General features: G+C 39.3%; 1 protein-coding gene across 16 annotated transcripts in view; it reads left to right on the top strand.

Moving 5' to 3' along the window:
- The window catches only part of EHBP1 (EH domain binding protein 1), a 322,570-nt gene that overhangs the window by 253,501 nt on the left and 52,231 nt on the right, over window positions 1-16,838 (top strand). For 8 of the 16 annotated variants that reach the window (XM_037896082.2, XM_037896085.2, XM_037896091.2 and 5 more), the window contains 2 exons: window positions 5,280-5,427; window positions 12,962-13,069. In XM_037896082.2, the coding sequence (XP_037752010.1) occupies window positions 5,280-5,427; window positions 12,962-13,069 (256 nt within the window). The remainder of the gene's footprint in view (window positions 1-5,279; window positions 5,428-12,961; window positions 13,070-16,838) is intronic. The other 8 variants (XM_043543993.1, XM_043543989.1, XM_043543994.1 and 5 more) reach the window with 1 other exon arrangement.

The following is a 16,838-nucleotide window of genomic DNA, read 5'->3' as shown; positions in this document are numbered from 1 at the left end:
TAAATACTTGAACTGTTAGACCTTTTACTTTTTTCTCTGAGAAAGATGTATTTGTACCAGATTAGAAAAGCTAAACTGTTTCTTTACATTGAATAATCAGCCTGTCATGACAAATCTATCTCCTTCTGCATGAGTAGGTGCCAGTTTGACTAGCTTCTTTTAGGCTCAGACTGGGTTTTAAGCTGGATCCATGTGCATGACTGGCAGTGCATTTGTTGGGCCAGATCTAAGGAGCCAGAGAGCGTTCAGCTCCTTTTTGCCTACAAAAGAGCAGCCAGACAACCAGCAAGAGGCCTTGGATGTAGCACAAGGTGATAGTTACTTAGTCAGCCATTATTTTTTTTTTCCTTACAGGTTTTTTTTTTAAGCAAACTAAGAACTTATCACTTTCACAGTGAAATGAGGAATTAAATTACAAATGGATCCTCTTTCCAGGGTCTGAATTCTTTCCACAACTGTACCAAGTGAATTTAAGGTTTTCTAAAAGACACAATAATTGTTTGGGATGGGGGTGGGGTTTGTAATCGTAACGTGTTTCTTTAAAAACACATCCATGGTTTGAAAGGTCAGTTTCCATTATACAGTCAAATAGTCCCTGTACACGTTAAAGGAAACATTTGGCATTGCATTGTTTATGCTTCCTCTAGTTTTATACTTTTGTCTACTCTTGTTTTCATTCCATAGGTGTTGTCAGGCAAGCAGAGACACATGATGTATGCCAGTGGCTTTTAATTTTAATGAGATGTTCTAATACTAAAAAAAATATACACTGGAGAAAAATATTTTCAAACTACACAGTTGGGAGGAACATAGACATAAATCCAAGTACTAGTTGAAGACAGAAGATATCTAAAATATACTTGCCTATTTATTTTCGTTGCTGATCTTTTCCTGCTTAAACATTTGTCTAATTAGATATTAAAATCCAGGCCTCATACTCTTTTGTTTACATCAAGTTTATCCTGCTTGGCAAGTCATATTTTGGTCACTACCTGTGTATTTTGGGCTATTCTGAAACTTTAGTACTGAGTACAAAACATAAATGTAATCCCTAGTGTGATCAAAGATTTAATCTGACCAGATGGACAAATTTGAGAAAGATTTTGACTTTCTGCTCTGTTTTGCAACAAGAAAGGCTGGGTTTTTTCCCCTCCTTTCTTTGTTGGAAAAAGCAGAGATCAGGCTATCCCTAGAGAAATGAGCAGGTGTGGCCATTTACAAGCATGTCTGGTTGTATTATAAACCAGCATAAGAAAAGTTTGAAATGGCTTGAATAGATCTGCTAAACAGTTTTAATGTTTCATCCCAAATCCTGTTTACTCAAACAAGAGCCGATCAAGGTCACAGTAAAAACCCAGCCTGGCCAAACCTTTAAATATCTTGTAATTTTATTTTTTAGTTTTAGTCTGTGTTCTGTAGCAAGTGAATAGGTACATTTTGATAATCCTTGCCTCTGGACAAGCACAGAATTCTTTTTCTTTCTGAATGGCTAATAACAGAGCCGTTCTTCCTGTCTAATGATGAAAGGGGTTGGCAGTCAAGTTCTTTTTCTTAGCTGTACTATGTAATCGGGGCATGCAAGGGACAATTTTGAGAGTTATAGCTATGTGAACTGCTATCCATGAACTGCTATCCATGTTAAGAAGAGTTATATTTTCATTTTATGTTAACACAGATGGATCACTAACTTTAAAACCAATTTATTTTTTTCAGTTCTGTCATTAAAAGATCATTGAGCATGATAAAAAATTTTCTTTTTTTTAACATTAAACAAATGTAGTACATAGTGTTTGTGTACAGAAAAAAAAATAAAAGAGCCGATTTTTGGTGCAAACTCAATATTGTACCTGATCCACGTATAACTCCATCAAAAGGCAATTAAAAATCCATAGAAACATTCCTTGAAAATGAACAAGAATAAACATTTTTTTAAAATAAATTTAATGAACGGTATTTGTGGGGATTTGATTGTTGGTTGCTTTCACAAGACACGAGCATTCCGTGTGTTTCAAGGCTGGTCTTTTCTAAATTTCTGATACCATTGAATGACATCATCGGCAGGGTAATGATCTCGGCAACTACACTGACAGTGTCTCACATTCTAATTCACCTTCACAAATCCATGGCATCATTTTTGGCCAAAGTAATGTCAGTCACTGACATTTGCGGCAACTACAAAAAGGACCCCCTAATGGCAGCCATTTTTATTTGTTTCTTAAGATCCAAAGACTGCTGAAAGAACAATTGGATAAAGTTGAGGATTGGAGAAGCTTGATTTTCTTGTTCCTGTGAAATGAAACTAGTCCTTTTTCTTCTCCTTCCCCTTAAAAGCAGAAGTCTGCTAGGGGGTTGTAGCTGTGTCAAAGCCGTTGGGATGCCACTGCTGATCACTTTAATTACTAGGACTAAGGAGGATAAAATTAAAAGTAGCACCATTGAAGCAGTGGAAGAAAGCTTGCCGAGATGTCGGTGAACTGTGAAATATAAAAATTGCATACCAATACATTTTTATAGGAAGGAAACAAGGAATTACATTACTTATTCTTGAAGAGTTTGTCCTTAAATGGTGAAGTTTTACTTGCTGTGCATCCATGTGGCAGATTTTTAGACCCTTAGAAAGTAATTGAGGTGGAGGAACAGAGTAAACTTTTATGTCTTCCCAGCATGGCAGATACATGACAGAGAGATGAAAGATTTACCTAGTTTTCTCTTTAGAATTGGACAGTTTTCTAGCATACGTTGTTGTAATCAGAGTTTTCATGTCCCTTTCTTTCCCTGTTGCAAATTCCATATTTGTGCTTTATGAGCTTTACCAGGTCTTTTTCATGGTTTTTTTGGAAGGGACAATAAAAATATATTGTTTCACAGTGCACATTTTAAGTTAATTGTTTTCTAACTTGCAACTTTTATATATACTTGAATCATACCTTCAGTGTAATTTAAACTTAGTGGTTCTTCACAATCATTTCCTCCCTCAAAGCTCAATAATAAACAGTTCAAATAATATATGTATTAAATTTAAGCAATAAATATGCTGTTTTGCTCTTCTCCGCTAATGATGATTGAATTTTAATTAGCACAAACACAAGCCACAACCATCTATATTTGCTCTAGGAGGATGCTAGTGATTATGCTAATGATTCAGGGATATGAGGTCTCCTCTTTTGAAATCAGCCTACCATATTCCAGGACATCTTGTTCCTAAAGTGTACCTGGCTTGATATTAAATAGGCCATGTACTGTAGTAGGTTTAGTTGGATCATATGAACATTCAGTGTTAAGCTGCCTAGTACTTTAAAATAAGTTTGGCGGATTCCATTTGTAAATTAAATTAATTTAAATTAAAACCACAAATTCACCTGTGTTAGGCGTGACAAGATGGAAATATATTTGAGCACTTTCACTTCATGTAAACTCAAATTTAATTAAGGTTGCCAGATACAGTAGGTTGAAATAAAATTGGTTGCTGTGTTAGTTGGCTGGCTGCACATTAAATTAACCTGATTTATTGTCGTGCATAGTACACATAGAAGGTTTCTAGTTTTCTGTCTTGTGTGGACTTTAACAAATAAGTTTTTGATAGAACTCTTACTCTGTGCCTTCTGGGAAGTTAAGGTGTGAGAAAGCAAACAAAGCAAATATGCCATCCTGCTGAAGAGCTTGCAGGGCCCAAGCAAAATTGTCTTTATAGTGTTAGGACATTAGCAGAAAAGTAAATCAAGGCAATCTGATAGGGAACCAGAATTCTGTCAGTCAGGCTCAAGATACTGTGCTGTGTCCATATACTTTGTTTACTGTAGGGTTTTATGAGTTGTAACCTGCCCATGCAAGCTGTTAATGAGGCTAAATCTTTCTGCTTGAGGATTGAATTACAGCACACCTCTGGGCTAATGGTTATAAACAGAAAGTCCCATTAGGACTGCATTCTGATTCACTCATTTGCATTTTTTCTATTGTACCAAGAACAACGATGAGTAAATAGCTACAAACAAACAATCTACATGGAAATGGCTAAAATGTACCTAATTAGTATTTTGTGCTTGTCTTATTAATGATTGCTTAAGCTAAATACCACTTGGTAGCAGGCTCTTACAAAGATTTGCAGGTGTGGAATATTCAGTTTCTTGTTTCGTGGGAATGGTGTTTGCCATTTATTGTAAGAAAGTAAGTTGCCAATACTGCTTTTCAAAATTAGACTAATTGGTTGTATTCTACCAAAATTAAGGCCATCTGCAAAAATCCTGATTTCAACAACTATGTTATGTCTATAAATTAAGTTTGAGGTAAATTTGACTTAAAGCCACCTGCTTGGTTTTGTTGTATTTATTAGTGTTTATTGTGCACTAGTGGCTTTTAAACTTTTTCTTAAGTTTGAAAAACGCAAGTTTTGATAAACGAAGCTTAAACTCCATTTTCCTCACGTTTCAGTGTATTTCAATAGTTTTGATTAAACCTATATTTTGTAATTTGTTGTGTGTTACTCCATTTCAGAAATATATGCATGAAAAGTTTACTATTTGTTGTAATTAGTTATGTGATTGAAATTTTATAGTCCTATAATGATACGTGTCAATTTTTTAACAGAACATTGTTAAATTGAATGATTCCCTTACAAAAACACTGGATATTTGTTATTGGGTGATATTTGCAATTATTGTACTGTAGCCAACAAAGGGGCATTTTAAAACTAGAGAAATTCTTGTGTGCCCTAGAGTCTCCACCAACAGGTTACATTTAGGTTAAATTTTATATTTAAAAAAAAAAAGATGCATTACTTGAACAGTGTGAATCACATTCTTCTCTTACTTCAGATTTACATCAGTATAGCATTCTTGACGTCGGTGGAGTTACTTGTGTAACTGAGAGCAGTATCTGACCCCTGATTTTAGTATGATGGTAGAATATTTCTCTCGCTAGTAATTCAGTTTAGTAAAATCCTATTTGCAGCTATAATAAAAATGTTGTAGCTATTGCTAAGAAACAAAAGTTTCTGACAATTGTTTGCATCAGAATATTGTACAAGGTATAATTTTATTTTAAAATGGTTTAAATTACAAATGCTGACATTTTTAATATATGATAATGTTGGATATGCTAAAAAATCTGATTCCCAAATGTCTTTAAAAATTGTGGTGTGACACCCAACTGATATAGAGCATCCTATTTATAATGTGGGCCAAGCAACATGCTGCAAACCAGTTACTATCATGATGATCAGATTGAGAATGAAATTGCATTTCTGTCAATTACTGAGTTGGCAACTGTTCAATATATCTTAGCAGCAAGATGAAGAGCGACGTCGGCAGCTGAGAGAGAGAGCTCGTCAGCTAATAGCAGAAGCTCGATCTGGAGTGAAGATGTCAGAACTTCCTACCTACGCTGAAATGGCTGCAGAAAAGTTGAAAGAAAGGTCAAAGGCGTCTGGAGGTGAGTTAGGGAGCCTCATATCTTATTCCTGTGGCAACCTAGAAACCAGAAAGGACCTTTTTGGGGTATCACTTTTATTCACACTTGAAAATGTTGTTGTAAGAAATTGTTGTCCATCAGATACACATATCAAAAGAGTGGCAATGGATAGCTTTTCCAAATCAGGGTTATATAACTTAATTTCAAACAGTTAAAAGAATGGTGCATATGTTACAGCAAGAATATGACTATAAAGGTAAAAAATGTTGGCCAATATTGGCCTGTTGAACTACAAATTTGACATCACCTCTGCATTTTTAGAATTGTAAGAAATATTAGTCATATAGAAATTGGGTGGCTAAAATCTCCAGAGTTCATTGAAAATGTAGGAGTTAGATGTGACCTCTGGGGGAAAGTACATTATAAAGATTTAAGGAACTCGACTTAAAAACAAAAAATGAGTTAGTACCACTTCTTTCTGAAGGAAACTTTGAAGAAGTTCTCTGGCATTACATTGTTTTCATTCGTTATAACCTGGGAGGTTGGAGTAACAATCTTTTGATTTTAAATGGCAGTCTTTTTGCGTACCACTTACCTTTACAGTTTTTGAGTCATATATTACTGTAATACTACTAAAGTGACTTTGAAATGTCATTAAAATTCATATATCTGCCAGTGCTTCAAGCTGGAGTAATGTAGTGACATTCAAATTCAAATGGGTACAGAACACATATTTTAGTCCAGGCTCCTTGCTCTTTTAGTGTCTCCTAAATATGCTAAGGAGTAATTATTTGTCTCATACTAACCCATAATTGTAGCACAAATGCCCAGTAAATCCAACTTTATATTTATTTTGCTAGATCTGCATTCACTGATTATATGTTTTCTTTCTGTGTTCAATACAGTTTTAAATATGTTCTTTTTAGTTAATGTTACAACTGTCTTGTACCATAGGTCTTCCACTCCCTACTCCATTTAACACTGAAGCACTAAGAATGGCTGGAGAGCAGTTATATGTTTCCATTTAAGTCTGATCTTTGGTTTACCTCCATTCACCCAGTAAATGAAGCATGGCAGGTGTCTCCAGTGTGGGGCTGTTCTTCAGTACTGAATTCACCCTAAGTAGGGAAAACGTGGCCTTGATGTGGAATAGGCTTTTCAGACTTTATGAAAACTCCTCTAAGCTAATGAAAATATTGCTTCAAAGCATGCTCACACTGTGACGTACAATAGCAAACGCCTTTAAAAATGGTTACTGCTCATTTTTCCATTGCAGCCTTTCCTAGTTTGTTCCTTATACTTGCATTAAACACTCTGGGCCAAATTTAGACTTGGCTGATGCAGGTATAGTTCCATGGAAGTGCATAGGCCAAATTCATTGGTGACGTATATAGTAGTATAGATACACGTAACATTTAAGTTAGTTAGAAAACGAGTAAAATGGCAAAGTAGTGTAAATTGCAACCAATTTGGCATTCTTTATGTGACTTAAATATTTATCATTTTTTATCCTGCTTTACTTTATCATTCCTTGCACTGACGTTATCCTATTACACCCACCTGTTAGTTGCTTTTCCTGCTGCACTTCCTCCCTCTACCTCTGAGTATAAAATACGCTTGTTTTACACACACTTTGAATGCCAAATTGGTTACAAATTACAGTGCTTTGCCACTTGTACCCACTTTCTGACCAGCTTACACTACCATATATTTCACCATTGAATATGGCTCTCCATGTTTAAAATTTCCATTGAGTTTTTCTGTTAACCAGTCCTTTCCTTCACTAAATTTGTAAGCTCCCTCAAAGATGGCCTTTCATTTGACCCTAGCACAAATAGTCTTGTAGTGTCTGTCTTCCTTTATTCTCTTCAGAATTGTCTCTACCCTAGTGAGGACCAATCTTCATGTCCACTTTCCTAAATAATAAAAACCAAGGGTGAAATCCTGGCTTCAGTGAAGTGAATAGCAAAACTCCCACCATTTCAGTGGGGCCAGGATTTCATCCATAGTTTCTCTAACTCTTCTGAATAACTAAGATCCGCAGACTCCTTAATTAGTCTTCCACTTCGTCGCTATTTCAAGAACACTTGATACCTCTATTTATTGCAAGCTATATCTGCTATTTAATATCATTGTTTAGCAGTATATGAATAAGATTTTAGATCAAGATTCTGCCATTCTTACTCACGCTGAGTACTAACTCTTTACATGTGTGGTTGCACCAAGTTCCGAGATGACTAATTGCAGAGTAAGTTAGGATGCCACAGGAGTAGGGTGTCAAAATCTGACTACTTGAGTTTTCATCACCATCACATCTACTATTAAATTATCAATTGTATTTTTTCTTGTATGACCATCTAGTATATTTTCTATTTTTGTATATACTATGCCCAGCATCACTGGTTTACATCCTCTACATTGATTTTGTCTGTCTGTATCATAATCTGGGCAAGTTATTTGGACTTTTATTGCACTTCAATTTTGTGGTTTCTGTCCACTCTGATTCCCCCTTACTCTTATTTATGTGAAAATTTATCACTTTCCTACGTGTTCATTCTCCCACATTTTTCACATAAAGTGAACAATAACCATCTTATTACTTATTTTTGTGGTACATACTCAACCTTCTCCACATTATTCCATCTCATCATTCACAGTATGTCTTTGTTTTCCAAATCATTATTTACTCAAGTAGCTCCTCCTCCTCCTAACTAGGGACCTTACTTGTTAACTTTACTAAGGAACAGCTGAGTGAGACTGTGCTAGCATTTTTTTAAATCCAAGTAAGTTACAATAGCCCAGATCCTCAAAAGTATTTAGGCACCTAACTCCCATTGATTTTGATTGTGGTACGACACTTAAATATCTTTGAGGATCTGGGCCTATATGTTTACCACTTATTCCTTCAGTTCTTTATTTGCTAAAAATATTCAGATTTAATAGACAAGATCTTTTTTGTGAATACGGTCTGAGTCCTATCCTTACTTACATTATACGTTTGCAAGTGTTCTGTTTCTGTTTTGTAGCAGTATATTCCCCTATATGGTGCTTAAGTCAAGCTTACAATAATTTTCTAGATCAATTATAAATCTCTTCTTACTACATATTTAATTAGCCTCTCTCTCTCTATGTATATATTGATTCAGACATCCCGATTTCAAAAAACAGGTATTAAATAAATCTACTAGACTCTTCTCTCTTTTTTCACTTCAGAAAGATGGTACTTGTCCATTTCTAATGTTTTAAATTTTTTTAATGAATTTCTTGCTTACATTTGTTGGTGAAATTCTAATCTCCTTCAATATTTCTATTTACTGATTGAGAAATTTGTGTTTTGGCATTAATAGTACAGCCTTATTTGAAAGCCTTGATTTAATCATGACCTAGAAAATCCATTTGCCTATTGCAAATAGAAAACTTTCCTGGATAAATAGCATCAACATCTGCAGAATACAAGCTCTGTGGGAGCTATTTAGTAGGGGGAGATATGGGAGGAGGAGAAAGGGGCAGAGAGAGAATATTCCTTCTCCCTTATGGCAGATAGAAGCATTTGTGGTTGAGGCTTCAAATACAGTAGATTTCTACTAGCTGGAGGCTGATAAGTTGAGCCCTTGAGTTTGGTCCTGGAACATCACCGTGATAAGAATCCAAACACCCTCCCCTTTCCCAGCAGCTCAGGAGCAGTAGAGTTAGCCTCTTATCTGGATATAGTCCTTGAACAGTGAGGCCCCATCTTTCACATCTGTGATTTGCAAGTATGTTAAGTTCATTGACTATTAGGTTTCTGCCCTATATCCAACCCCTACCTAGGATAGCATGTTTGTGAGGGGGAGGTTGATTAGGCAGATGTGGGGGAGTGGGCAGGAAAGAGAGGGAACAATTAATGAGACACATTAGAAAAGATCAGTATGGTATTGAGTGAGAGTAGTATTTTGGTGAATAAATACAGACCAAAAATATGGGGGAGGAGATAGAGAACACAATGTAAGAAATGAAAAACAGGGGAGGGGGGTAGAGGGAGAGTGAAAAAGAGAAGAGGAAACAGGCATTGAAAGCAGCTCAGGAAAAGATACACCATGATCTGTTATAGCAAAACAAAAACAAACAAACAAACAAAAAGAGTAGGGTTAAAAAAAAGAAGGGATGGAAGCACTGAGAAAAGCAAGAGAGATGTAGTAAGTTACTATTTAAAAAATATATTAGAGAGTTAGTTGACAATATTGTTATAATTTTATATAGTATACAGTAAACACTGAACAATTGTTCTGCTCCTTTAAGATGTCTACATTGCAAAAAAAAAAAAAAAAAAAAACACCCCACACCAGTGAGTCTGAGCCCTGGTCCACAGACTTGGGCTTGCAAGGCTCAGGCAATGGCACTAAAAAGAGTCACATAGACATTCCTGCTGAGGCTGGAAGTCAGGCTCTGACATCAACTCCCCTTCCTCTCCCCAGGCTTCAGAGCTCAAGCTCCAGCCCAGAATGTCTACTTGGCTATTTTCAGCATCCTAGCACAGCACCCCATGAGTTCGTATCTGCAGACCTGGGCTCTGAGATTCACTGCCCCTGGGATTTTTTTGCTATAGACATTCCCTTAAATACTGAGTGAATGGCTTTGGGGGTATCCTAGGGAGGACATAGTAGCACAGGTGTCCTCACCCAGACTTAGTCCTTGAGCTAGTAGGTATCAAGTAAACATTTCAAGTCCTGGATTTAATTTTTTTTTAGCAATATCTACCTTCCTTTGCAATTATCACTAAAGGCCCTACTGTCTTGTCTTAACCTCGGGTTGCTTAAATACTTGAAATATTTGATTTCTGCTTTCTGTCTTCCTTTTCTTCTCCACTTTGCTTTCTTTGTCAGTGTTCATACTCCACAAACTGCATTCCGTAATCTTAAAGCCAACTCTGTACCTGATGTTTTAAAACAAAGCCATGTGAACACAGCATCACAGTGACGGCTGTGGAGACTAAAGACCTCTCCTTGTCTCCAGAGCCAGTACAGTATAGACAGCAGTAGTGCAAGCTTGCTCACACTTTACCTGCCAATCTGTCTCAACCAGGGCTAGCCTTACGGGTGGGCGACATGGGCAACCACCTATAGTGCCATGGTCAGGGGGTTACTATCCAAGTGCCGCAAGCTGGCAGGCCGGCCGGAGCAGGAGTGAATGCTCATGAGCCTAGGGCTGGAACCCCAACTTGGGGGAGGCGATGCCACTGGAGTTTCCAGCCTCGTGGGGAGGCGCAGGCAGCAGGGCTAGGCCCTGCAGACCCAGGGGGCCAGCCCCTGGGGTCCCCCCGCCACCCTCCATGCACCTGCTCTGCTCCTGGTAGGTGGTTAGGGGGTTGTGTGGCCCAGGGAGCCCCCGGAGCTCAGAAACTCCTCCCCGTGCAGCCCGTCCGGGCTCCAGGACCAGAAGCTGGTCCTCATGCTCTGTGCCCCACGCTGCTGTTCTCAAACTCAAAGAAAGCATGCTAAAATAGAAATTTGCCCAGGGCACCATTTTCCCTAAGGCCAGCCCTGGGCTCAACCCTGACAAAAGCCTTCTCTGCACAAGGAAATAGTACCTATTTAATTAATCAGTTTAGAAGCTGATGCCATTGGTTTAGACATTGATGTAGTTAAATTGGTGCCACCCCCTTTTGTGTAGATGCTCTTAAATCAGTTCAAGAGTACCATATATCAATTTAGCTTAAGACGGTAAGGAATCAACTTAAACTAAATTGATATAAGGTATTCTTGAACTGAAATAAGAGGGTCCACACAAGGGTGTTGCACCATTTTAATTAAATCGTTTTCTAAACTGATTGAGTTAAATTGGTATAATTTTCTCATGTAAGTGAGTCCTTTAGAGGTATGTGTGAGAGGATAATTCAGGCTGCTTGTCCAGACCTGACAACTCCAATCAAATCTGCTATTAGAGTTACCCCACACATCTTCCTCTGCCCACCCCACTCCACCATCTACATCGCAGAACTCCTGACTTTGTTTATTGACTCAGGTGGACTGGTTGCTGATGTATTTCAAAATGCTTTGCTCCTCTCCATTGTAGCAAGAGCCACACTTGGAATGAGCAACGCTGCACAAAGAACATTAGCAACTGTGTTTGGATGTTTCGACAGTCTAAAGAGGAAGTAAGAGTGCAACTGATGTAGAAGGAAGAGTAGCAGCAAAAAAAAAAATAGCCTTGAAGAATGTGAATTACAGTGATTGTAAAGATGAGCAGGTGGACAAAATAAACAGCTGTATTCTGTATTCCTCCATGGAAATCTTAAAAAGTTCTGTTGTCAATAGATGTGGACCTGAGTTGCAGGATCTGTACATGCCCAAAGTTCAGGGGGTTGGTTTAGCCTACTACAGAGCTAGGGATTAGGCTTTAAAGTTCTGATCCAGATCCAAACTTCACAAAATTGGGGGGGGGGGTTCAAGGTTACAGTTTGGGGTCTAGACAGTTTCTAACTACCATATTTAGACTCCTCTGTGTTTGGCTGAGTTGGAAATGTATCAAAGTAAGTTTTCACTAACCTGTGTAACCTCCAATTTTAAGTAATAGTTATTCTCCAATACTGCCATTTTCCCACGTTCCTTTTAATTGTCTCCAACTTTCCTTCATATGAAAGCCATCCTCTTTCCCTTTCCAGTCTCTAAATACCCCTGAGTCCATTTCTTATGCACATACATGCCAAACAGCAAAAGGCTTCACTTGAAGAAACTAGAAATTATTAAATAAAATGTAGCTTAACATTTTGAAGGTGTTACCCAGCTTTTTTTAATGTCACTTATTTTAATTTCACTGTACATACAGTATATGGTTTCTCAGTAAAATAAGGAAAGTAGGGGTCAGGACTTTTCATGAATTCTGTTCCTGGCTCTGGTACTTGCTCATCGCTTGACCTTCCTTAAGTCACCTACCCTTTCTATGTCTTGGTTTTACTCATCTGCAAAATGAGGATAATAGTATCTGCCTACTTCATCGGAATGTTATGGGGCTTATTTAATTAATGTTTGTAAACTGCTTTGAGATGCTCAATGGAAGGGCCCCATGGAAGTGCAAGTATAATGAAGATTATTTATTAAAACTTTGCATTCCTTGCCAGCTGGCCTCACCATTCAAACTGGTGCTGTGACAGAGCAGTAGGGTGTCTACTTCTAAGGATGGTTCTCATAATGTGTTACTGTATCAAAGATCAGCCAGAAGGACAAGGTGATTCACACATAGCCTGTTCGAATGCTGAAGGATGTAAGAAAAAAAATATAACTTATGTGTTCTTTGACATTGGTCAGACATCCAGCCCAATTGAAGACTGTACCTGAGGCCAAATTCTGCCCTGATTACATCCATTGCACCTCCACTGTGTGTATATACTGAATTGCATCAGTTTAAAGATATACCTAATAGTGAAAACCAGGAAATCTCCCTGCAGACTAATTTCGTTAACTTCCGTTTGCATTTCTTGCCATAGTGGTGCTCAACTGTCACTAAACCACTAATGTTTCTACTGGGATGGTGCATGAACAAGATAAAGTACTAACGTTAACACTACATGTTCCTACAGATGAGGATGATAATACTGAGATAAGTACTAATGAGGAGATTCCTGAATGCTCTATTACAGAAGGTGGAGATGAACTTACTAACCCAGAAAATGACCTTGATTCTACTGGTAATTTAAATAATGGCTGTTTTGTGCATTTTGCATGACTGATATTTCTTCATCATCAATATCAATGTGTCTTTTATCTGTTTAGTAATGTTAGCCTAGCTTTGTGTCTTTTTAAATCTTTTTAACCCTTAAGTTCATTTCACTTTCCTGAATTACTTACTTTCATGTTTATTATTGCTTCAAATTTAAGATCAACAACAAAAGAAATATTTCAAATAATGAAGGATTCCAGTGTGTGTTCCCGTTCGGAGATAAGGTGTGATTGCACTAACTACACCAGCCAAGCCATGCAGGTTTTTGTGTTCACAAGTCTGTTGAGGGATTGCACATGAAGGGGTTGAGCGCATGTTCATTTTTTCTACTGGTCACTGTTCATTTATTTATGTATTATGTATTTGTGCCCAGATTATAGAGCATAAATTCTGTTCAGATTTCCACCCTGTGCAGTCCCACTGAGTTCCTCCCAGTGGGGTCGTATGAGGTGTAAACCAGGACAGAATTGGCCCTAGGTGGTTTACAAAGTTAAAATAACAGTTTTTTCTATACCAAATTTTAGAATAATTAATATTATTAGAGTGGCCTGTACATGACCACTTTGCATGCTTGCCAAATAATAATAATACATAAGGATGATAACCCCTTATTAGAATTTTAAACCACGGAAGCTTGAGTTCAGATTCCTTCACTGACACAACTGTGTGACAATATTTTAGCCATAGGGGTATTCTCTCAGGTAACTAGAAGTCAGGTTTTCAAAGATATTTGGATGTCTACAAATTCAGATAAGCTCATAATGGAATTTTCCAAAGTCTCTTAGTCAGTCAGGCACCTAACCTGCTTAGGCACTTTTGAAAATCTCACAGCATCCACATACTTGTCTAAATGGCTCTCTGATCCTGTAGTGCTATAGAGCCATTGGAGGGGCTTATACTCTGTCCACCCTGCCTGCTGCCAGTGTAGTAGGAAAAGGGAGCATGGTCAGTTCACCCCTTTGCTATGGTATACCACATGGCTGCTTTTTTGGCTTAATGTGGCCCCATTACAAGTTGGCTTAAGTTAGAGCAGCCCAGAGAAGTATGGCATGCATGGAGCAGCACCAGGAACAAGGGTGTGCTAGGGAGAGCCTTTAGCCATCCTGTGACTGAAGGCTTGTCTACCTAGTGGGATAAGGCGCTCTAGGAGGCTGTGATTTCTAAACTGCACTAATGTGTTGTGCATTAATTTGTCCATGTAGACCCTGCTGCTGCACACTAAAAGTTCCCCAGTGCATTTTAACATAATACTGTTTCAAACAGCACTGTATGAAAATGCATCAGCAAGGTCTACACAGAGCAATGAACATGCAACATGTAGACCCCCCGCCCCCATGAAGCACATTACCCCACCATGTAGACAAGTCCTCACATTCTGTCTACACTGGCTAGACCCATGGATCTGGCCCATTGTATACTAAATCAAAATGCTTTACTTAATATGCTGCTCTTTGTACACTAAATTGATGATGATCTGTACATCACTTTGTTTACAATGGTTGCATATGTCAGTTGATCATGTCTTGGATGAAGTGAATTGGGTGTTTTGAGCTCCAGCAACAAATAATTAAATACTTCCATTTGAAATATCACTCAGAGCAGGCTAATGTACAGGCCTAATATGCTTGAATCACGTCATTTATTATTTCTGCTTTGATATTTTCTGTGCAGAAAATATATTGAATATTTCCAATGTTAGGGTTAAACTGATGTTTAAAAGATTCATGGATTTTAAGGCTAAAAGAAACTGTTGTGATCATCTAGTCTGAGTGCCTGAAATAGAAGCCTATCAAAAGATTTTCCAGTAAATATTGGTTCTTCGAGAAGTGTCCCTATGGGTGCTCCACTGTCAGTGCACTTGCATCCCTGCACTGCTGATCGAAGAACTTCAGCAGCAGCATCCATTGGGCCCGCACATGCGCTGTTCCCCCTCATGCTGCACCATGAGGCTAGTCAGCACGCAAGGCTAACCCCCCTCAGTTCCTTCTCAACTGCCCCTGGCTAGACACAGAGCCAGTAGCAGTCTGTTCAGACTATTGTTCCTCTGTTTGCTTCGCAGTCAGATAGTTTTCCCAGTTATAGTTCTAGCTGTAGTTCTAGTTATAATTCTTCTTTTCTTTTTCTGGCCTTTTTCCCACCGGGGACCCTTCACCTTAGCGGGGTATGCCCGGCTCCCTTGGCTTCAAGAAGTGCCACACCTGGAATGAGGCGGTCCCGGTCGTGGATAAGCACTCTGTGTACCCTCTGCCAGCAGCTCAGGCTGAGTTCCGAGAGCTCCACCAGAAAATCATCTTCATTGAGGCAACTTTCCAACCTCAGTCTCCTGGTGGACGTGAATCTTCCCCACAATCTTTGACATCTAAGAGAAGTGGGTTGAAGAAGTAGGCCAGGGACCCCTCTCACAAGTTCTCTAAAAAAGAGAGTCCCCTAAGTAAGTCCAGAGATAGCTGCAAACGATTGCCATTTCGCTTGGTATCCTCAGCACCGAGACTATCTCAGTCCGGGACCCATGCCTCACTATGGCCATCGGCTCCCGGTACTGCTGACGGGCCCATGGACCCTATAGGCAAGGGCACCAACTCGTCTTGTCCCTTGGTACTGAGTAAGCACCCTAAGAAGACGCTCCTGGTACATGAATTGGCCTCAGTACTGCCAGCAGCAGTTGACCCGGCACCAGAGAGACCAGTGCAGACAGGGTCTCCATCCTCCCATCTCCCGACACTGGGACATTCGGCACTGGAAGAATTCCACCAAAGCAGAAACCTCAGCGTACATCACGGCACCAAGCTTTTACTGGACACGGAGGATATCGCCATGCCGTGCCCCTCCGCTGTCTACCAAGGGTTCAGATAATGAGTCAGAGGAGATGGTCTCACAGTACTCGTCCCAAGCTCCATATGAGACCCACTACCAACAAGGCCTGAGAATGTACCCACAGATGGCTCTACCAACACCACATCTTGGTACAGCCACCTGTGAGTACCTCCACCAGGCCCTGTGCCACCACTGTGGCCATACTGGGACCTTTGGGTAGTGCACCAACAGCCTGCTTCTCGAGCTTCAAGCCTGAGAATGCTCCAGGCACACACCCTTGGCCACAGCATCCAGGACCTTGGAACTGCCTCAGGAGATAGAGGAACAGGAAGCCATGTCCTCCTCTTCTCTGGTCGAAGTCGTTATGCCTCCCCAACCATCTCTGGCAGACGAGTTCCACCTTTTCCAGGAGCTGGCGAAGAGGGTGGCGGACACCCTCCACATACCACTAGAGGAGGTCAGGGACACCCACCATCAGCTTCTTGATATTCTCCACTTTTCATCCTCCTCAAAGATTGCCCTCCCAATTAATGAAGCCATTTTAGACCTGGCAAAAACAGTGTGGCAAACCCCGGCATTGGTGGTGCCAAATTGAAGATGTATGGACAAAAAATATGTCCTTAGCAAGGAATCGGAATTCCTCTTTTCCCACCCTCCACACAATTCCATCATGGTGGACACTGTCAATTCCCGTTGCCGACAACACCAGTCCAGAGCTATGTCCTATGACAGGAATTGGAAGCACCTTGATCTTTTCAGTAGAAAGGCATATTCCTCGTCCACCTTACAGTTCCGTATTGCCAAATATCAGGCACTCATGGCCAAATATGAATGCACAAATTATAATAAACGTAATGATTTTATGGAAAAACTGCCAGAGGTACATTGGGCCATCATAAGGGAAGGGCCATCATAAGGGAAGG

Source organism: Chelonia mydas, chromosome 3, assembly GCF_015237465.2.
Source record: "Chelonia mydas isolate rCheMyd1 chromosome 3, rCheMyd1.pri.v2, whole genome shotgun sequence".
NCBI lineage: Eukaryota > Metazoa > Chordata > Testudines > Cheloniidae > Chelonia > Chelonia mydas.
This window is presented reverse-complemented; position numbering and strand designations above follow the sequence as displayed.